At 37.2% G+C, this 22,863-nt stretch overlaps 1 protein-coding gene across 3 annotated transcripts in view; it reads right to left on the bottom strand.

Moving 5' to 3' along the window:
• The window catches only part of znf385b (zinc finger protein 385B), a 130,116-nt gene that overhangs the window by 27,529 nt on the left and 79,724 nt on the right, over positions 1-22,863 (bottom strand). For all 3 annotated transcript variants that reach the window (XM_081367880.1, XM_081367882.1, XM_081367881.1), the window contains one exon: positions 10,246-10,388. In XM_081367880.1, the coding sequence (XP_081224006.1) occupies positions 10,246-10,388 (143 nt within the window). The remainder of the gene's footprint in view (positions 1-10,245; positions 10,389-22,863) is intronic.

The raw sequence follows: 22,863 nt of genomic DNA, 5'->3' as shown, positions 1-22,863 counted from the left end.
TCTCCATCTCTCAAAAACACACGCACGCTCGCTCGCTCACTGTCACCCTGCCTGCCTGCTGATCCCTGCATCTCAGGCTGATTAGCTCTGAATAACTGATGAGCTTGGGTAAACAGGAGTCAACTCTACACAGCCAATTCTGTTCACTCCTGATAAGAGTTCGTATGAACTCGGTCCATTAAGAATTTATGACAGTCACCCTTCGAGTCAGATGGATTGCACCCAAAGCCTTGACTTTATTTAACTAAAATGGATGTTTTGAATTCCGCCGTAACTAGCTAGATGTTTAGCTCAATGTCTCAAGCCCCGTTTACCGTGAGAGCAATGAAATCACTGAATCACTGGAGGTCTGCAAGTGCCTGTGCTACTAGTTTCCAGCATTGACAGTTTTGCCAATGTATAGAAATCAATATCTGCATTTTTTTCAGAAAGTTATTTAGAATCTTATTCAGAAACTTATTTGCTGTCACTAAAATATTAACATACATACACATTTGAGTAAATACCCTTTTTTCATATGATTAATTTTATTTAATTACAATTATTTCAATGTATATAATTGAACACATAAATGTATATATTGATAAATTAATTTATTACTACATTTAAAATATATTTTTTATATAACTTTTATATTGTTTATGTGACATGAAAAAAACTGACAAAACCTTGACCCCTTTGTATGACCAGAAACATGCAAATGATGTAGCAGTTCACCTCTGTGAGTCAGGAGAGGTTGCTTTTGCAGTAATTGTGAGTTCACAAAAATAGGACCCCAGACTACCATTTCAAGCAGACTTGGGTGCATTTTGCTGATGCCATTTTCTCCTTGGATAAGAGTATAGTGCTCTCTATTTGATTAGGGGACGGTACAGTGGACTAGCAGCCATCCATTCATGCCCTCTGCGGGTCACTAATGCAGTTCCTCACCGCTCCTCTGCTAACTCTACAAACCACAGTACAGAAACCTCCCCATGTCATTTTTTTAAAGAATCCAAAGTCCACAGTTGCAGTCTGTCAGTTCTCTGACACGCTACCTGTTGTGCATGATGCTGAACAGCAGTAATCTGTAATTAAAATCTCGCTCTCCCACCACAGCAAGCACAACTGCTATCAGTGCAGGGAAGTTACAGGCTAAAGATATAATGACTGTGGGAGATGGAGGGGTCAGGAGAGAAGATACAGCTGGTGGGGTTGCTGTGCTCTTCCACAGCATGTGGCTGGAGCGTCTTGATGTGTAATCAAAATCTGGTGTATGGGACGCAGCTCAGCCTGCGGTGTTGGAACAAGTTCTACAGAGGGGGAAACAGAGGACGGATGGGTTCCAACATCCCTATGTGGCAAAAAAAGAGCTCATGAATATTAATTAGTCTGCACTGACATTGCTCAGAGATTTCAAAACTGAAATATCAACAATATGATTTCACATTCAACCGTCAATCAACATTTAAATGTCAAACGTCAAAATACTATGAGATCAGAAATAACATAAAACAATGAATTAATAAATGTAAATAAATGCTAAACCATCAGAACTGTAAACTGAATTGCTTTTTAATTAATAAGTTCATTTCATTCAATTCAAGGCATCAAATGAACATGACCATTTCATTTTATTTCATTTGTTGATTTCATTTTTTTTTTCCATCTTTACACCAATCAAAATAAGCAAATTCAAATGTAAAGGTTGCTTTCTTATATTTGATCTGTCTAGATTTAAAGGAGTAGTTCACTTTAAAATGAAAATTCTGTCATCATATACTCACCCTCATGTTGTTTCAAACCTGTATGAATTTCTTTCTTCTGCTGAACAGAAAGGAAGATATTTAGAAGAATATCAGTAACCAGACAGTTTCTGGGTCCCATTGACTTCCATAGTTGGAAAAAAATATACTATGGAAGTCAATGGGACCCAGAAACTGTCTGGTTACTGATATTCTTCTAAATATCTTCCTTTCTGTTCAGCAGAAGAAAGAAATTCATACAGGTTTGAAACAACATGAGGGTGAGTATATGATGACAGAATTTTCATTTTAAAGTGAACTATTCCTTTAACACGTTTTGTTTTGGGGGCAGTCATGGCCTAATGGTTAGAGTGGTAGATTGGTAACCTAAAGGTTGCGGGTTTGATTCTCAATACTGACAGGAAATGACTAAGGTGCCCTTGAGCAAGGCATCTAACCCCCAATCACTCCCCAGGCGCCACATCAAAAATGTCTGCCCACTGCACCGGGCGTGTGTGTGTGTGTGTGTGTTCACTACTCACTGCTCCTAATGTGTGTGCACTAACTTTGATGGGTTAAATGCAGTAGACAAATTCAGAGTATGGGTAACTTTCACTTTGCTTTCATTGCAAATGGACCGCCCAGAGGCCATCTGGGCCATCAGGACATTTAAAGGGGAGTAAAAATGTAAAGTCGATGTCCCTACAACGTCACATACTTTTGGAAATCCAACGTTTAGTTGATCCTGAAGCACTCATTGTCAAAGATATAAACATGACCACTTTCTTCTTCCATGAAGGGGTTTGGCGTCACAACGGATTTGTTTCCAGGTGGACCGTTAAAGAACGCAACGCACACATCTCCCAGAAAACCTGTAAAATTCAACTATTCGTCATCAGATGACGACTTTGAAACACCTGAAGAGTTTCCAGTTTTGTGTGCAATTCGCATTAGACGTTCAGCCAATGGTCCGTAGGCATGATGCCTGAGGCTGAGACTACATCCAAAGGCTGCAAAGACACATGAGCACCCTTCAAATCATTTGAAATTGCCCATATCAACATGACTGTCTCAATCAGTAACAGTTTACCTCCTCTACAAAAATATACAATGATTTCACAATGTGTGGGTGGAGCCCGATCTCATGAAAGCTACCTGTCAATCAAGCATTGTTGATCACATTAGCTTGAGTGGAAGAGACCCCAGTCAGTCACTGTCGAATCAATTTAATTTACTCTTCTCTGTCATTCTGATATAATTAAAAATCTGTCAAGTAAACAAACATGAAATTTGATATCAAAATACATTCTCTCTTCTTCCTTTCCTTGTTTCTCTTCCACTGTCTCTAAACCTATTTACGAGCTCCCTCAATGATATCTGCAGCTCTGTAATAGCAAGAATATCTTAAAGTGAGCCGAGAGCTGTGACCTTGCCAAGGCTGGAGACTGTCTCTGAAGAACAGAAAGCACAGCAGATGGATAATGTGGTGATTCTCTTCATGGCTGAGAACACCTGGCTGAGCACAAACCGGCCTCAGTCTGTTGTGACTCTGGCAGCATTGATTTCAGTCATAGAGAGAGAGAGCCGTGACTATGCACTCGCTGTAATCACACTGGGATCCTTCATCGGGTGCAGTCTTCTCAAGCACATAAACACAATCACACTGATGACTAACTCCTCTTTATCCAATGTTGCCTCAACTGCCTCCATCGCAGAGATTTATTTTCAATATATTTCACAAATCATGAGGCAAATTAGTCCATTTCCACTTTCTGTTGTTAACATTCGTGTTCATTAACTCAGAATCGGGTTCTTGTTCTGAACTGGTTTCAAAAGCCAAACTGTATGATTTTGGTGACATTGGGGTCTGTTAACGTTTCTTAAACGTTTATTCTGCCAATGTGGTACAATAAAACATTGAAAAAAAAAAAAAATCGCTAATACATCACATCTGTACATCTTGCATGCAAAAAATGCAGTTTGATTCGTAAATGAATATGGCTCCTATGAGGTCAGTTCAAAAAACTGATCAAAACAATTTACATTTAAGTCACAGCAGACAAATGTGTGTTTACATTACTTAAAGGGATGGTTCTGAGTAAAATCAACCTATTGCACCATGACCTCGAGCCAAACACCCCCCCAGAAGCCTTTTTTCCCTTGGTCGAACATTATTAAAAGTTAGTCCTGGCAGAAAGCCAGTAAATCCAGCATTTATGTTTTTTTTTCGAAGTGTTGACAACTTAGTGTTAACTAATAATTGTTGCAAACTGGTACTACCACCAAAATATTAGTGCATTCCTGGAACTTGGGCGTCGTTACACTACATCCTTACGCATCGCTTTCTGCCAGGACTTTTACGGGCTTTTCCCTAATCACTGAAGTAACCTCGACGTGCGGGTTAGCAGTAGCATTAGCCATCAGGCAAGTGTTATTTAAATAAACTCCTGATGTACTTACAAACTTTCCAATGCCTCGTTTTATGAGTACAGAACCTATTTGTACTACTGTAGAAGTTTGGTCCCATTCCGGGCATTATTAGAGGGGTAATTTACGAGATACAGCCTAGGATCCATTAGCGCCTGCACTAAGCCATACGGCTGATATCTCTAAATAAGCTCTAACTTTAATAATGTTCGACCAAGGGAAAAAAGGCTTCTGGGGGAATGTTTGGCTCAAGGTCATGGTGCAAAGGACCCTAGGTTGATTTTACTCCGAACCATCCCTTTAACTTACATCAAAATATGCAGTTAAAGAGGGAGGTCAGGTGGGGCAAATGAACCAATAATCAGATAACAAGAAGGGTGAGGTTAGACAATAGGCATGAGAGCACGCTCACCATGAAAAGACAAAAGGAGTCTCAGAGCTCCGTCACCAAACCAGGAATAAACAGACCGAAGTGACAGAATCCTGACAATAGGATTTCAGCTGAATAAAACTATTATTCTTTAAAAATCTCACTAACCCCGAACATTTGAACAGAAGTGTATTTAAACAAAATATAGCAAATGGGATAATAATTGTGATGATTTTCTTTGTGCTTTTAAATAGTTAATGGAACCAATGAGTATATTTGGAATTAAGATTATTAACTTTGCCATGATTCCCATCTCTAGTGTAAATCATATTGTTATCACTTCCAAAAGGCAGAATGTGTGTGTTTTTAAAGATATCGTGTTCAGTAAGAAGGTGGCCTTGTGTTAATAGCAGCTTGGGAGGACTTGCAGGCTTCTCTGCATGTGGAGTGGAGGAAGCACTAATTATACATAAGGACACCTGCTCATAATGTTCCACAAACAGTCGGCTCTGACGGTGTGCCAGGAGAGGCATATGTCAGGGCACACACACACAACTCTTTGTTATTATGACACAATGGCAGTTCTCTTTTCTCTAACTCTCTTCGCTGAGGTTATACAGTTCTTTCAAAACTCTGTAACTTAAAATAATAATACAAATATTTATGCTCGAATTTAAAGAAATGTTTCTAAAAAAAAAGATATACTAAACATTCAGAAATATGCCTCGTTGAAAAGATGAGGCTGAGAAGCATAAGATTCATTTTACTCAATGTCAAGAAAATAAACATGATTCCTAAAAAATACATAAATAAAGAGCTTAAGTTGGGAAAAAACGGAAGGACTCATTCTGATATTTTGTAACTTTCAAAAGGATGACATACCAATTTCTGTGGTTTTATCAAACAGGATCAAATGTTTTAGATAAAACAATTAATCTCAGAAAATAGTTTCTGGAGTGACAGCTGCATTTAAATACAGGCGTGAATCCCTTAAATTATTGTTCCGTGTGTGTACTCCACTGATCTATATAATGACTGGATAGCTCATCACGTTCTAAACTGCCAGTAGGCAGTGAAGCCACCGGAAGTGTTCGAGCGGCCATCTTACGATTCCCTACCAGCAGAGGGCTCCAACGGCGTTATACAGAGATTGGTAGCTCCGACGGCACTTTTAAGATGATGACCCGCTGTGCAGTAAACAAGTGTAAAACGACGTTCACAAAAGGAAGTAGAAAAACTGCCCAAAGGTTGTAATTCAAGCCCTATAAGTAATAATTTATATGCAAAATTGTCGCTATGCCCATTTTGTTTTCTCCGAGGCAAGAGTAATGCTGCTGCTTCTTCAAAAACAACGATAAAACAGTCAACAGTAGCCTATAAGAAACCTCAGAGCAGCAATAATCACAATTACGGTAAGTGTGCAATAGCGAAACCATTTGACAGCTTCAAAAGAGCTTCGTGCAGACTCCGTTTACCGTTACATTAACCCATACAATTTGTATTATGCATTTCCTGAACATGTACTTGCTAATCAAACACTTTAAATGAACAAACTACTGATCTATAAAACACAATCGGTCTTCCGACCTTTTACTATTGTGTCAATTGATGTTGATATGCGCGAGGGAGAGAGAGCATACAGCGCTCGTGTTATGTGAAGGCGGTGAGAGTGCGCGCGCGCGCGCGCGGCCGGGGCGCTCTCTCTCTCTCTCTGCTTTTTCTTATGTGCCCTGTCCACTGATCTAAATAATTCGTTGTTACGACGACTTATTTGTTCCCTCGTTTTAATAAATCGTGGACACGTTGAACTAATTCCCTCCCTCATTTTGATTTAACGAATTACAGCTTGGCCACAAGATAACGTGCTGAGGTATTATTAATTCGTGGCCACAAAACAATATTCACCTGAATATTCACCAATTCACACAAATATAGGTCTGTAGCATTCACTATTTAATTAATATTATCAAACTGTTTTTCTTACCTGTGAAGATAGCTCTTCAGTGTAGGCCGACTAGTGTTCTCGTACAGCTTTTTATTCCTTTTGCAAAGAAATTGCCGTTTTTTAATAAGCAGGAAAAATGTCCCGACTTTAAACAAATACCCATTTAAATGCTTAGGATGTTTGCGTTGTGAGAATATACAGGGAGACTTTAGATTTAAAAACTGTGTCTCGTTAGGCAATGTTTTCTCAGTCAAATCATAAAATTTCCTATTGATTCAATAGAACGCGTGAGCTCACTAGGGAATACCAATATGGCGGCGCGGTGGCTTCACTGTTTATGACGTCATGAGCTATCCAGTCATTCTATATAGATCAGTGGTGTACTCCCAAAATTATGATGATTGACAGCATGGCAGCTAACCGTAGCAAAGTTCTGGCATCTCGCATGTTTGGTATCCACTATTTTTGACAAAAGTAATATACAGCGACTAAAGAATCGTTTTGTTCTGCAATTTTAACTAAACCACCGTTTACAGAGGCATCATGTTTTGTTTCTGTTTTAAGGCTGCTTCACAGAGGACGCTTTTGAAGTTTTACCATTGCCACTTGTTATAAGCGTTTTTGGGCTTGTTGTTTAGGTTTGGTTCATAAAGCGATCAAGTTTATCGAGTCTTGTTCTCAATATAAAGCATTTTGATTTCTCTTGGTTTATTGTGGGCTTGTTCTTGTTCACTGTTTTTCCAGCAAGATCTGGCAACACAAATGAGTCAACGCTCTGACCACTTGTGGTTTTCCCAGTGGTTTTCTTGCACCGCACACATAAGAGAGACACATCTCTGATGTGTGTTTAAATATGCCATTAACAACTAGTTGTTTAGTTTGGTTCCGTAAACACTGTGTATAATTTTTTGTAAATGCGGTTGTCACTACTTGCATTTTTAGGTTGCAGTTAATTCAGTTGTAGAATGCGGATGTCACTCTCGAGAATTACTGAACTGAGTGTGTATAGAAAGGAATTAAGCACTAAAAAGTGAACTGACAATCAAATTTAACTGCAGTGTGTACATGGCCATTGTTAATACTCACTGAAGCTTGTGCTGTTGTTTTCCCTCCAAAATATCATCACTTCCTGGAGAATGAAGTCTTTACGGAAGTGGCTTTTACGAAATATGCTTTGTTTGAAATATTTCAATTAGAATGTTAGGGTTAGGTAAATGTTTTATCACTTATGGAAAAATGGTAATATACGCTCAAACCAAACTGGTGAAATTGATTGAAATTTACATCTAGATTTACTTAATTGTGATATTTGGATGAAAGAAAACTACTATGATTTAAAAAAACAAAAATTTTAATGAGATGGGCACATGAAAATGTACTTCTTAGTAGGAATGACCCAGCTGAGAACCTTGGAGGGGTGTCAGCTTGACAAGAGGTAGAAGAGGTGAGATCAGTATAAGAGATAAACAAACAACAGCACTGATCAAGTGATACCTCTGAAAATACACACAAATCGTGTGCACCACTAACTATCATTAGCCTATGCAGTTCCTGGGAAGCTCAACAGAGACTACAGTGATTAGCTTCATTAGGAGAAAATAATTCATTTGATGGCCTAGTAGGGAGACGGTATAATTACGCTAATTTTGCGGTGGCGTGATTGCAGCCTGGAGAACCTCTTGATTTGCACCAACAGTCAAGCAGTAATTATGACAGCTTCTGCCGTGTTTATTTGTTTATTTTTGGAGCAATCCATTGGGTACTGGGCCATAAAAACAGTGTGGTCAACTGCAGACAGATCTGTGAGAATTCAACTCAAAAGCTGGAATTAGAATTGAATTAGCAACACCACACAGGAAGTTCTCCAGGCTGCAATGACAGGAAGAAGAATTTACTGACTTCCAATTCAATATTATATAACTACAATATATATTTACTTTCTGTAGGATGATGGCATTAAGGAAGTGCCTTTTGTTATGTATAAAATTTAAATACTGCATCCTGTTTGGTATCTAAAATGAAATTGAATTTAAGAATTGAACTGACATTTAAAAGACATTGTAATTTAATTCTAAATGGCACACCACCCTCATGTCACACTGACCCAAGCCTTAGCCTCCAGTAACGCTTTAAAGAGCACTGTCACTTTGAATCAGGGCAGGACAGTGCATAGCAGAGAGTGAGAAGAGTGACAAGAAAGTGAAAGAGACAGAGGGAGAAAGTGAAAAGAAAGAAGAAGAAGAAGGTTTTGAGTGGCACAATAAAACAGCGTTGGTTAAACAAGCCCCAAATTCAGACTGAATTTCTTTCTATTTCAGATCCCATCAGCCTCTCTCTCTCCTTCTCCCTTCATTTCAATCACCACAGCAGTCTGGGTTTGGGGAGATAAAAGCACAAATCGATTTTGCTCCCTCATTTTGGGGGTTGGATCAGGGGCTAGAATCAATGCGTGAGGGGTCGACACGTCTGCAGACTTTCCCTCAAACACACTGGCGACTTTCAGAATGGAATATACTGCATACAAGGGCTGCATACTTTGATAAAAAAAAAAAAAAAATCACTAATTAAACTGCCATTAACTGATATGATAAGCTGAACATAATACTGCTACATTTTTTAATATCAAGGTAACAAGAACAAAAGGCAGATAATAAAACTGAAGCAGCAGATCTCGTGTTCAATAGAGTGAGCAAATATGACCAACTTGCCTGCAATGCTTTTTGGCTTTTTGGCATTTTTGCCCATGCGCTAGGAATAGAAAGAGTCACTGCTTAAGGATGTTTAAACAAACATAGACCACTAACAGTTGATCCAGAAGTGAACTAACACCGTGTCTACACTGGATGTGACAAAGCGATCGCTGCAAATCTATTTGTTCTTCGTGTCAGAAAGGCCCAACAATACTCAATACTGTCAGGACCACTATCGTCAAATACAATTGACCATTGGCATATAGTTAGGATTGGCGATATGGTTCTGTTCAGGGCAAGAACTCCCTGCGCATCCATGCAGCCTAGCATGGATAAGAGCAGGGAGAGCAGCAATATCCCCCCTTAGGGTTAACAGAACAGAACCAACATGAATGTATTGCAGATATCATGTCAATATTTTAATGAACAACATAATTTGAGAATTTAGTCTGATTCAAAGGGGAATCAGAAGGCCAAATCCTGACTGGACGAGAGGAGTTGGGGATGGAAGAGGGTAATAAGCTCCTGAGAACGCGATAGCTGCTGATAATACTGAAGGAGCTTATATATTATGAATACAGTGATAGGCGTCATATTCCTATAGGTAGACGTGGATCAGCTGAGAGTCAGCTGATGCGAGCTTGAAACTTGATTAGCAAGTTTCTAGGTTTCTGCAAGCCACAAAATTAAAAATGGCAAAATACCTTTTAAACATCGAAAAGCCAGTTTATTTTGCTGCCCTAACTATGCATGGATTATATGACTAGTTGAATTTTGCTATTTGCATTCAGCATTGTTTTTTCCCTGCTGTCTGCTAACCTCATTTTTGGCTGAGGCTCCAGTGTAGTATGCCATTCTAAATAGCCGCTAGCACACAATTATTGGACTCTCTTCCAAACAACCACACAAGCTGCAGTTTGTGAGGAACGATATACATTTAACATAAAGAACATTATCTACCCATACTCAATGTTATTCTGAATCTTCAGAGAAGGTTTTAATTCCATCAGTGTCAACCCACACAGGAACGAGGCCAACATTAAAGAGGCAGGAAGCCAAAAGAAAGGAGATGAAAGCAGGCTTGCTTACCGTATTGAAATTAGGGAACAGGCCGACCGGAGAGGAGCTCTCCACAGGGAAGGTCATGAAAGGCTTCATGTCCAGACCGGACTGCATCATTAGAGAAGGAGTCCGAACCAACGCGGGGAGCGTGTTGCTATGACAGGAACTTCCTGGAGTGGAAAAAGAAGCAGACGGTCAAGACAAAGAAAAGACAAAACTTTCAAAGCTCTAGGGACTTTTTCCTGCACTCACTCATGCACAGATGAGGAGAGCAAGAGAAGGTATGTTAGAGAGCGGGAAACGATTAGAGAAAACTAACTCATCATCGTCGGCCAAAGAAGCAGAATACCTGAGCGCTCTGGGGAGGAAGACTGGTACAAAAGAGATAGAAATGAGTGAGAGGGCGATGAGAAACATATCAGGAAAGTTCTGAACCTAGCTAGTTCTCTCAAAAATATTGATCATTGACTCTCCCTCATTTTTGGGTGTACTATCCCTTTAAGACATCATAGGCACATATATTATTTGCGAGAAACCTATCCCATAATAAACTCTAACAAACTTAATGCAAAAATGCATTTAATAATGTGGATTATAAAAATGCTTAAAATATAATATACTTATTTCATTCTATACAACATTGTATTAATAACAAACATTTAAAATTCAATATTTTACACAATATTTGTGTGTGCTAAGCATTTGTTTATTAGAGTGTGCTAACGCCAAAACAGTGTTGTTATTGTTAACTAAAACAAAAACTATTAGAAAACGTTTTTAAAGCTGAAACAAAATTAGTTGAAGCATTAAGATTAATAAAACAAATTTTAAAAAACTAAATAGAAATGTATTAAAAACAAATAAAATATAAAATGTAAAAATAAAAGTTAATTCAAGACATTATTAAATACTTTAATAGATAATAATAACACTCAATAGATAAAAATATCACTTTACCAAACTCTATTAAGATTATTTGTGATTCGTTTCTCCTCATGTAAGGAGCACTAGTTGTACAATATGGTGTCGTGACGTAGTGGATAATGATCTTGGCTTGAACACTGACAGTTGTAGGTTTGAGCCCAGTCAGGGACAATCCATGAATCTTACTATTGCGTCATTGACAACACACCTAACCACACGTGGTAACACTATTTTACAGTGTCCTTGTAACACGTTATATGTTACTATAGTAATAACTACAAATTATGCATAATTACATGCAACTAACCATATATTAAGTACATGTAGTTAATTAATATTACTCAGTACTTAAATGTATAATTATACTGCAACATGGACAACTAAAATAAAGTGTAACCCCACATTACTTCAGGGGCTAAATTACATGTCATTTTAGCATACACATTTGTTATAAGTAAGATCATTCATTTAAATAGTTTTTAATTCTATACAATCATTAAAGACGGGTGTACACGGTATGACTTTTGCTGTCGTACAAGCTTGCAGGCGATTTGATTCTCTCAGGAGAACTCGTGTGGAAATCGTTGATGCTCGTATGGTCGCGGCTCAAACTGTGTGAGAGGAATTACGAACCAAGCCAAGTTATGAGCACCTCTACACAATTTTTAAACATGTTAGCTGTCCCCAAATCATGCACAACCTTGTCACATACGCTAGATCTATGAATATTATGAATATTATTATAGCCCAAGTGAGTGACACACATACAAATAGACTCTCTAGTTGTCTTTTCACAAAATCATTTGCACACTTGTCTTTTCATTTTCTTTCTTTTTTCTATCTGAAGCTATAGCGGAAACATTGAAAGCTCCAGTCTCCGTGTTTAGCATGAATTGCCGCCGTGCAGTACAGTAGTGCCATGTACCGGTTGCTTTGACACAATTATCTGTTAACTGATTATCAATGGCTCACGACCCCCCGAGTGTCTGTACTCGCACAGTGTACGCCCGCCTTAACTTAGTCTCTATTCATTTACAAACAGTTATTCATCCTGACTGTAGATCTGGATCACATACTTCTTCTATAATAAAACCGAGTCGTAATGTTAGTGCGACATTGCTGAATAAAGTGGCCCCTAATATGATTTGATAAGCGTGAGCAGTACCATGTCCATTTATATGACACAATGACAGCTCCAATCGGACATGTAATGAAGAAGGATCTCGTGTAATGTGCCACGGAGATATCTAATCATGTATGTGACGAAAGGAAAAGGGTCATTTCCAGTTCGCTGCTCAATTAAAAGAGATCCGAGATCCTTCGTTGTACGAATCAGAGGTCAAGCTGAGAAACATAATCAGCCTGAGTGCGGCCAAAAAACTGCAGACCATGGCTGTGTCGACTTAGTCTTGAATTTCTTTATGTAATGGTTAACAAATCCTTGTAATGCTGGTAAAAATGATGGCAACAGTAAAGCAAACATGCTTTTAGCATGGCAGAGGTACATCTAAAGCTGCTGCACGGCACTCCGGGAGGTATAAAGCACACTAAAGCTGCTTTAATCATAAGCTAGTGTGGCACATTTGTGCTCTTTGCAGAAAAAAAAAAAAGCTGCAAATGTGCTTTTTCTCTTGTCATTTGGTCTGTCTGAACAAAAGTACGAAAAATAAAACAAGAAATCAAAGGCTGTCAGTGTGAGCTAACCAGCAAAACAGCAAAAGGAGTAAGGCAGAGAATGAGCCTTTGGCTCCCTTTTTAGATGCCATTCAACAAGTCGAGGCTGACTAGACAAGCTCAATGAGGCGTCTTGTAGTATGTTTTGTGGCTGCCTCACAAACATTGTTTGGTTATATAAAACTGCATTTGTGGCTGTAAAACAAAATCCAATTATGGAGATGAAAAAAAAAAAAGCATGGTTACAGTGTGTTCAAAACAGTGTTTTCACACTATCAAAGTCAACATTTTCAAGAAAATCTCTTCTAATTTACGTGTAAAAGATGTTTTTAGTTTTTTTCCCCAAAACATCACTGACTGCAATGCACAGGCCAGAACAAGTCCACTTTGCTTCATTACAAATGCACACAACTCCAACGCTAGACAGATGTCTCCCTCTCCACCTGTACATCTGAGCGCTGAAACAGACATATTTTATTCCCATTTGCTGAGTTTAATGAGAACCACATGTAATAACTGAACTTGGCCCTCCGACTGGCATCAAAATTCATAGCCGTGATTTGAAGCTCTGTGGCCCGACCAGAACATTCAGTTTAATAAAACAAGTGTGTTTTCATGGTTCAGATGAGGCAAAACGCTGCATATTTCAAAGCTTAATGAAACCATCAGAGATGTGCTGATTCAGATGGGTAATGATGGTCCTCATCATTAAGGTTTTGACACACTGTATTAGTTTAACCGCTTTGATGCATGAATTGGCTAATCACAAAGTAAAAATTTCTCAGGGATTATTTTGACTTCAAAATAAGGCAATAATCATTAGCAATATGTTTTTTTTTCTGCCAAAATGATTCATTTTAAGAGTTATACATCTGGCCACTGAAATAAAATACAGTATTTCAGAGTGCTTTGTGCATTATCACATTTGTCAGCAGTTTCTATGTTGTCATAAACACAGACTGCATCTGAAATAACATACTTCCCTACTTTCACTGTATGTGAAAAGAGTAGTATGTCCGAATTCAAAATTCATTAAACATAACTGTGCATCTGATGGACACTTTACTATCACACGATGCTGCACCTAAACTGGTAGACAACATGACAAATATAATATGACCGGATTACTGCATCCATTCATACAATATAGAACATACTTTTTTAACAGTCACAAAGTAATTACATATTAAAAAGCAGTACTTAAGGAAATGTGATTTCAGACACAGCCACTGTGACATAAGAAAGACAACAGTCATAAAATTATGGCTAAGGATCAAAGGTCAACATCCATGGTGGTTAGGAAGTAGCCTAATATTATGCTGCCTTCGTGTGCTCTCGGAAATTTCCTACTTCCTACTTTCCTACTAAAATCATGGAGGACAACAGGTTTATTCTTGCCTATTTATTGGGACAATCTTTTTAAAGCCAAAATGATATTTAATGTCCCATTCATTGACAGCTATATGGACATTTGCTGCACTATCTAGAATAGTCAGCTTGCTGACAATTCTGGAATTTGGGTCAAATACATGCTATTTTCGCTGTGTGTAAAACATACAATACGCTTCATAATAATATAGGCTATGTAAAATATTAACAACAAGACAAGGTGATGTAGCTGTTATGGAAAAAAAAACTAATAAAGAACACCAGTCACAGAAGCAATCACTCTCCAGTCAGCCATGTTTTAAGTTTCACAATCTCAGGTATCAAAATTCTCACTGAGATTCCCTGTGGTAAATATGACTTGAGTTCATTTTTTAACTATGAAACTTGTGAATTTCCTGTATTTCCTGTGGATTGTTAAATTGGCTTTGAAAAGATCTGGATTCCATGCATCAAAAATAAAAAAACAAAAACAAAGTAAATGTATTTCCTTAACAGTTTCTCTTTTTCTCTGTACTTATTTAACCACTCTTATAACTCTACCTCGACACCAGGCTAAATTGCAGGGAATAATACTAGCGAACCATTACAAAAAGACAAGATGCTGTGTTGCAGGGCAGACAAGACTGTGGTCAGGGCCAATCATTAAAACCAATGACAGGATAAACTGTGTGTGTGAAATGGGCTACAGTAATAACTGTTCTTCATTATGCACTCTGCAGCCAAATAGCTGTGTTTGGCCAGATCAGGTGTAATGAAGCAGACCAGCACATACAGAGCATGGGAGAAAACAGCAGCAGAGTCAGTGATTATTTATGATGTGCATTGTAAAAAAAAAATGTAACAGAAAAAAAAAAAAAAAAACCCACACACATACAGTACACACATATATATAAAGACTAAATAATATAATGGGCGCCTTACATTTAAAATTCACTGGAATATCCAATATATGCATTACCACTTTGTTATCTAAAATAAATTGAATATAAACCACATCTTTATGATTCAAACAAAAAGCAACACAAGCAATCATTGTTGTTCTGATTATTCAGAGCATTCAGTATTGCCGTGGTGAAACCACTTTTATAAAAAAAACACAATAGGCGAAAAACATGTTCAGTAACATACACACACAAAACTGTATTTTTGCTCTGCCAATGAAAACAAACTCCATACTACGGCATTGCGCGTCCACAGTGCGACGTGTACTTCCTGAATGAAACAGCGATATTAGAACGAATCTCTTGAGTGAATGATTCAATGACTCACTAGTTAAGGCAGTGAGTCACTTAAAAACATAGTAATTTGTCGGCAACTACTGGCATTACTATGTTACTTGCAGAAAGATTCATTAAAAATCCTATAAAAAGGCTGAAAATAAATACATAAATATAATAATGAATAATTATGAATAATTACCATATTGATATTTCCATGTCCAAAAACACTTAGTAGTTATTTGAAGGCTAAAATACAAAATGTTCATTCTCTTTACTCTGTTCAAGAAGATTATAGAATTAGAATATGAATTGGCAGTGAGCTTCTGCTGTGATTTGTTTATCCATTGCAACAGTTATCAGGCGTATCAGAGACTTGAATGTATGTGTCATTCAAATAGATTCACCATCTCTTAAACAACATCAGCATCCCGAGAATGAAACCGATGAAAGTAATGACTGTTACCTGGGAAACGGCGGTGACAGCCAGAGAGCATGTTGTGAGAAGAGATAGAGTTCAGTGTAATTTACATGGATTCTAGGTATGCGATTTGAACAAGGCCGCATCAGGATTTGCATTTACCTTGATAATGGAGAGGGTAAAAATAAACTCTTCATTTCCCTTTTTTAATCCATTTTGTTTTTGCTTATGCTGATAGTAATTCAATCTGAGGATAGAGAATGTTTTAATTTAGAGGTTAAAAAACAGGTAAAATGGGGTAAAAGCTGTAAAAAAAAATTGTTTATTATGCATCCGGTTCTGCTGGAATATAATTAACCTCTTAAAATGGAAAAACATCACCAAACCCTCTCCAATCAGCCAGCAACAGGCTATAGAGCCTTGAACACTCACACAGAGCTCTCCAACATCTACTGCAGTCAGTTGTTGATGCAGGTAATGATCATGCTGGTTAGCTGTTTCCAAGGTTAGCTCCTCCTAACAATGCTGAAGAAATCAGCTGCAACCCCGAAAGCTTGTGAGCTGCATGTCATTAGTAAAGGTAAATGAAAGGTTAAAATCATTTTCAGCATATAATCCTGAGCTGAAATACCGCAGCCAGGTAAACAACAGGTGGTTTAAAAAAAAAAAAAAAAATGTTTTCAGACTCTTGTCTGACGGCTTTTAGCAAAGCTGAGAATTTTTCAGCAGGTAGTCTTCAGGTTCCTCAGAAAACATTTCCTTCTTCCCTTTCAACACACATTATTGCATCATGTTTCGCAATTTATTGTTATATACACTTTCTACAAGGCTAATTTGTCATTTAGCTGCAACCTGCTGGCTGGAAAAAAATCTGTATTTATGGTAAATGTGAACAAAAGTTAATGGTTTGAGAAGATATGAGGTTTGATGTTTCAGCTTGAGCCAATTATGAAGTTCTGAAAATTGTGATTATCTATGATACTGTTCAAAAGAAACATTACATTTCTAATGTCACAAAATTTCTATTATTTAAAAAAAAATGCTGTTCTTTTGAACTCTTTATTCATAAAACATGCAGTTTCCACAACAACTGATTTCAACATTGATCCCATCCCAAATCAGCATATGTGACCCTGGATCACAAAACCAGTTACAAGTAGCAAAGGCCAAAAATACATTGTATGGGTCAAAATTATAGATTTTTCTTTTATGCCAAAAATCATTAGGATTTTAAGTAAAGATCATGTTCCATGAACATATTTAGTAAATTTCCTACCGTAAATATAGAAAACTTTTATTTTTGTGAGTGAATGCAGCACAAAATAAATGCACATAAATGGACAACTTTAAAGGCGATTTTCTCAATGTTTACATTTTTTTGCACCCTCAGATTCCAGATTTTCAATAGTTGTATCTAACAAACCATGGAAAGCTTAGTTATTCAGCTTTCAGATGATATATAAATCTCAATTTAAAAAAAAATGCCCCATGTGACTGGTTTTGTGGTCCAGGGTCACATATTAGTGACTGAAGAATGGAGTAATGATGCTGAAAATTCAGGTTTGCATCACAGGAATAAAACAGTTATTTTAAATAGTAATAATATTTCACAATATTGCTGTTTTTACTGTATTATTTATCAAATAAATGCAGCCTTGGTGAACTTCTTAAGACCTCTTATAGAAAAGTTAAAAAATATATTTATTTATAAGTTGGTTGTAAAATTGGATTAAAAAAAGGGAAAGGTGTTGGTAGATGGGCGCGAGACTATATCCGTCTTGACAAATAACAATTATATTCAAATCAGCCTTGACCCAAGTTTCTCTTTCAACTCCGTTTCATCATCTAGCCATGTGCTTCCAAGTACGAAATGAAACGCTTGAGCAACATCTGGTAGAGGCACTTGTCTCTCAGAGGTTCCCTCTTTGTGCAAACGGCCAGCAGACTTTCGCTCCATTACAATTGCAACATACAGTGGCCAAAAAACATTTGGACACATCAGCAACACTAAAAAATGTTTGAACATCACTGCATTGTATCGTAAAAATATCAAAGAAAGACAGCACAAGCAGAGTTTTAAATGATAAAATAATAGATATACTGTGCAAAATGAAAATAAAGGGTAATTGGAAACTTTCCGGTTGAAAAGGACACCTATGTGAATATACATCCACTAAAAATTATATAAATCCACTAAAAATATCTTCAAACCAGTTAAGTCAAAAATAGTGAAAGTTAGTTGCAGATACTTTCCTATTTTGTTATCTAACACAGTGACATTTGTCCAGTTATAAGTGTGCCTTAAGTGCCCAAATCCTTTTTGGAGCGACTGTAGGTTCGGACCGGAGTGCTTATCAGTACTTTGCCTTGTCGGATGGGGCTCCGTGACATTTGCAGTGTTGATGGAGTGAGAGGTTGGACCCTCCCGCAGAGCAGGAACGAGAGCTGCCGAGAGCCCCTTGGCTCACCTTCACCCTTTTGCAATTTTGAGTCCCTCTGTCTAATTGTATTGGACAACGCCATATCAAATAGTGTGCTGTGTGAGGCTGCTTTTTCCCCAAAGGTTAGCCAACATGCACCTTATCTCACAGGGGCACTCTGGGAGATAAAAATAAGTGGAGAAAACAACAGGAATAGAGACTTCATTCTGAATTTAGCCATCTTAAGAGTTTTTCTACAGCAAATTTATTTTCAAAAGAGTGTTGCATGTTATCTATAAAACTTGTAAAGTTACAATTTCACAAAGTGTTTCACTTTTCACGAAATTGTATTTACAGAGAAATTATTTACTTGAGAAGCAATGTATGAAAAGATCAACACTCAAAGGTTTCCACACACAAATCTTAAATATTTCACCTGAAATAGACTGGTGAACCAAATCCAAATTATCCTCCAAAGCACACAATGCAAGAAATATGATACAAATATCTTCTGATGAAGCAAAGAAATATGACAGCGTAAAGAACCCTGCAGCACAAAACACAGGATATGTGTCCTTGAAAAAAGTTCAAACAATAATTCAGTGGATACAGAACTGCCAAAAATTCACTCTCCATAATCACGATGACTGAATTGTAACACTTTGGAACAACTTATGGAATCAAGCAGAGCCTATGGAGTCAAAAAAAAGTTTAGGTAACCTTTCTGTGTGTCTTATTTGGGGCCTACTAGACAATTTTATGAATAATATCACAGCTATACATGAACATCCGTTGTCAGTGATGGGAATTCTGACTCACTGCAAATCAGTGGCCAGTTGCATAAACTTCTTAGACTAGTTGTAAAAGTTAGCCATCTAATTTTTTTCTTCAAGGCATTTTAAAGTCAGTTACATCAAAAGGCACAAGGATGTGTACCGAAAACTTTTAAGCTGGCTATTATTAAACCTCTTAAAAAATGCAACTTGATCCTAAAGAATTAGTCAATTACAGGCCGATCTCAAATCTACCCTTTCTGTAAAAAATACTAGAAAAGGCAGTATCCACACAACTATGTTCCTTTTTAGAAAGAAATGGAATCTGTGAGGATTTCCAGTCAGGATTTAGACATTATCATAGTACTACTCAGACTGCTCTCATTAGAGTTACAAATGATTTGCTCTTATCATCCGATCGTGGTTGTATCTCTCTATTAGTGTTACTGGATCTTAGTGCTGCATTTGATACCATCGACCAAAGCATTCTTTTGAATAGACTCGAAAATGATGTTGGCATTAGTGGAATTAGCATGGTTTAAATCATACTTATCTGACCGTTATCAGTTTATAGCAGTAAATGAAGAGATGTCTTATCGATCACAAGTTCAGTATGGAGTACCGCAAGGCTCAGTACTAGGACCGCTGCTTTTCACCCTGTACATGCTACCCTTAGGAGATATCATTAGGAAGCATGGCATTAGTTTTCACTATTATGCTGATGATACTCAGCTCTATATTTCTTCATGCCCTGACAAAACTTACCAATTCACAAAATTAATGGAATGCATAGATGATTTAAAAAAACTGGATGACTAGTAATTTCCTACTACTTAATTCTGAAAAAAAAAAAAAAGATTTTCTAATTATTGGACAAAAAACCTCCGCACATAGAATACTGTCTAACTGTCTACTGCTCTGTCAAGTCTTCGTCGTCAGTTAGGATCCTTTTCCTATTTAGCACCTAAACTTTGGAATAGTCTTCCTAGCATTGTTCGAGAAGCAGACACACTCTGTTAGTTTAAATTTAGACTAAAAACATATCTCTTTAACCTGGCATACACATAGAACATTATACATTTCTATTATTCAAATCAGTTCAATGATTGTTAGGCTGCAAAAACTAGGTCAGCTGGAACCGGGAACACTTCCTATAACACCTGATGTACTCGTTACATCATAAGAAGAATGTACTGTACGCTAATGTTAGTCTTTCTGTTTATTCCGAGGTTTACTGTAGTCAGCCGGATCTTGACCTGCACCTAGACACGATCACAACGCATCCCTGAAGTGTCAGCAGAGATTCTGTCAACTAGACTCTCCCCTGTGAAGGCCTCATCGACACGACGGCTGTCGGCACTGATCCTAAACAAACCCGTCTCCATACCGGCGTGATGACTCCGATCTTCAACCAGATGGAACTGGATAAATATTTTGAATGTTCTGATCCAATCTTACTTCTGACCTATAATGCTGCCTGAATCATAATTATACACTGTCCGTTCGTTGGTCAGAGGAGAACTGGCCTCCCGACTGAGTCTGGTTTCTCCCAAGGTTTCTTTTTCTCCATTCTGCTACCCGATGGAGTTTTGGTTCTATGCTGTATAACTATAAGTTGGCGACACTTAATATTCAACAATATTATTGATCTGCCTGCATTGACACCATTAAATGAGAACTGAACTGAGCTGGACAATGACATCAGAGCGTGTATATATAATATACAATAAAGGTTCATTTTTGTTGTAAAAAAGTTATTAATTTAGTTCATACATGTATGTATATATACAGTATATCTATATATATATCTATCTATAGATAGATAGATAGATAGATAGATAGATAGATAGATAGATAGATAGATAGATAGATACATACATACATGTATGAACTAAATTAATAACTTTTTTACAACAAAAATGAACCATCACTGAACTTACTTAAGCTGGACTATGACGCTATTTTCTTCTAGATCTGCAGTACAACAGAAACAAACTTTGTTGCATTATTTTCCTGCTATCACTGTAAAGCTGCTCTGAAACAATCTGTATTGTAAAAAGCGCTATATAAAAGGTGACTTGACTTGAACAGTCTCATTTAAATTGAAACGTAAGACTGATCATCTCTTGTCTTACTGCTAGTTGGTCAAACTAGTTCTTAAGACACAGTCTTAACAAAGTGGCTAAGTTTATGCAACTGGCCCCAGTTTTTTTGAACAGTTTGTTTCAATGAACTGTCACAAAAAAGCAATCTATTATTCTTTTTATGTCATCACGTGGTCCCCGATATCCCGGCATGGTATATTGCATGTTCTAAATGTTACAATAAAGACAATAAAGTAATTTCGGATTTCCTAGTTCAGTTTGTGGCAGACAGATTCTGCTCGTAGAAACAAAATTAAGAATTTTATTCAGCAAGGATGCATTATAATTAAATGCTGTGCGAACACTATTCATTAAAGAATCCTGTAAAAAAAAAAAGTATTACGGTTTGCACAGAAATATTAAGCAGTACAACTCTTTTCTACGTTGATAATAATAAGAAATGTTTCTCGAGGGATAAGGAATAAATTACATTTTTAAAATGGTAAATATATTACAATAGCTAACAGTTATATTAAATTGTAATAATATTTAACAATAGTAATGCTTTTACTGTATTTTTGATCAAATAAATGCAGCCTTTGTGAGCATAAGAGATTTCTTTCAAAAACTTAAAAAAAAATCTTACCAACCCCAAACTTTTGAACTCTAGTGTTCATTAAACAAAGTAAATTTTTTAAAACTAAAATTAATAATGATCTCTTGGCTGAAAATGTTTTGGCACATTAATAAATAAATACAATAAATATAAAAAAATGAAATTGAAATAAATTGAAACAAATATAAATGTGCATCATACAGTCAGGTCATATTTCCTATACATTTTATTGGTAAAATTTCAGCTATTAAAATAATGTGATTTGTGAATGATTCATGAAAGAATTATTTAAATCCACAAACTGATTCAACCGATTCAGTGAAAAGATCCAAGTCAAAGGAACATTTCATTAACAATACTGTGTGGTCTCCGAGTTCAGGCTGTTTGTTAGGTCTGGGTTGTCGCTCCATCTCTCCCAGGTGGGAATGGAAATGTTGAGGTAGTTTACCTGGAAGGGGGTCTCTGTGGCAGGTGGAATTTAATCAGTTTAATCCTTGTACTGGAAGCAAGAAGCCAAGCCGAGAAAGAGAGATAGAGAGAGCGAGGGAGATCTTGAGTTGTGGTCACTCACTTGCACCCTGCAGGTCTCTAGCCACCTGCTGCAACAAATGAGCAGCAAAGAGAAATCATGTTGAACCTGCACAGGCTTAGATGCCATTTGAAACCTAATCTAAACCAAGCAGCAAAGAAAAACCACATCTTTTCACTACAGTAAACACTACAGTAGGGGCATTCCTAGAGATCATAAACATAGCATCTGTTTTTCTACTTAGTACTGCCTTGATTTGGCAGTTATTCACATCACAAGACATAATAACAGCTGAATTTATGCAATTATAGTATAGTACAGTAAATGAGGGTGGTGGTGAAGCTTTTCAGATCTAGTTGGAAAAACAAGCAAGACCAGTACTTTGAGTAAATTAAGCCCTCCCAAATATTGATGGCGCTCCAAACCCAACTGTGAGAGTGACTTTTCCTTTTAAATGGCCATCAGAGAATGATTTCATCACTAATTCCTAAAAAAGGCCTTTCCAAAGAGTGTACGTTATTAGACTGGGGTAATGTTTCTTAAGCTTTTGTACAGGGGAAAACAGATACTGTGGTTATGACTTCATATTTTTTCTGGC

The sequence above is a fragment of the Scardinius erythrophthalmus genome, assembly GCF_964197995.2.
Source record: "Scardinius erythrophthalmus genome assembly, chromosome: 6".
NCBI classification, from domain to species: Eukaryota; Metazoa; Chordata; class Actinopteri; order Cypriniformes; family Leuciscidae; genus Scardinius; species Scardinius erythrophthalmus.
This window is presented reverse-complemented; position numbering and strand designations above follow the sequence as displayed.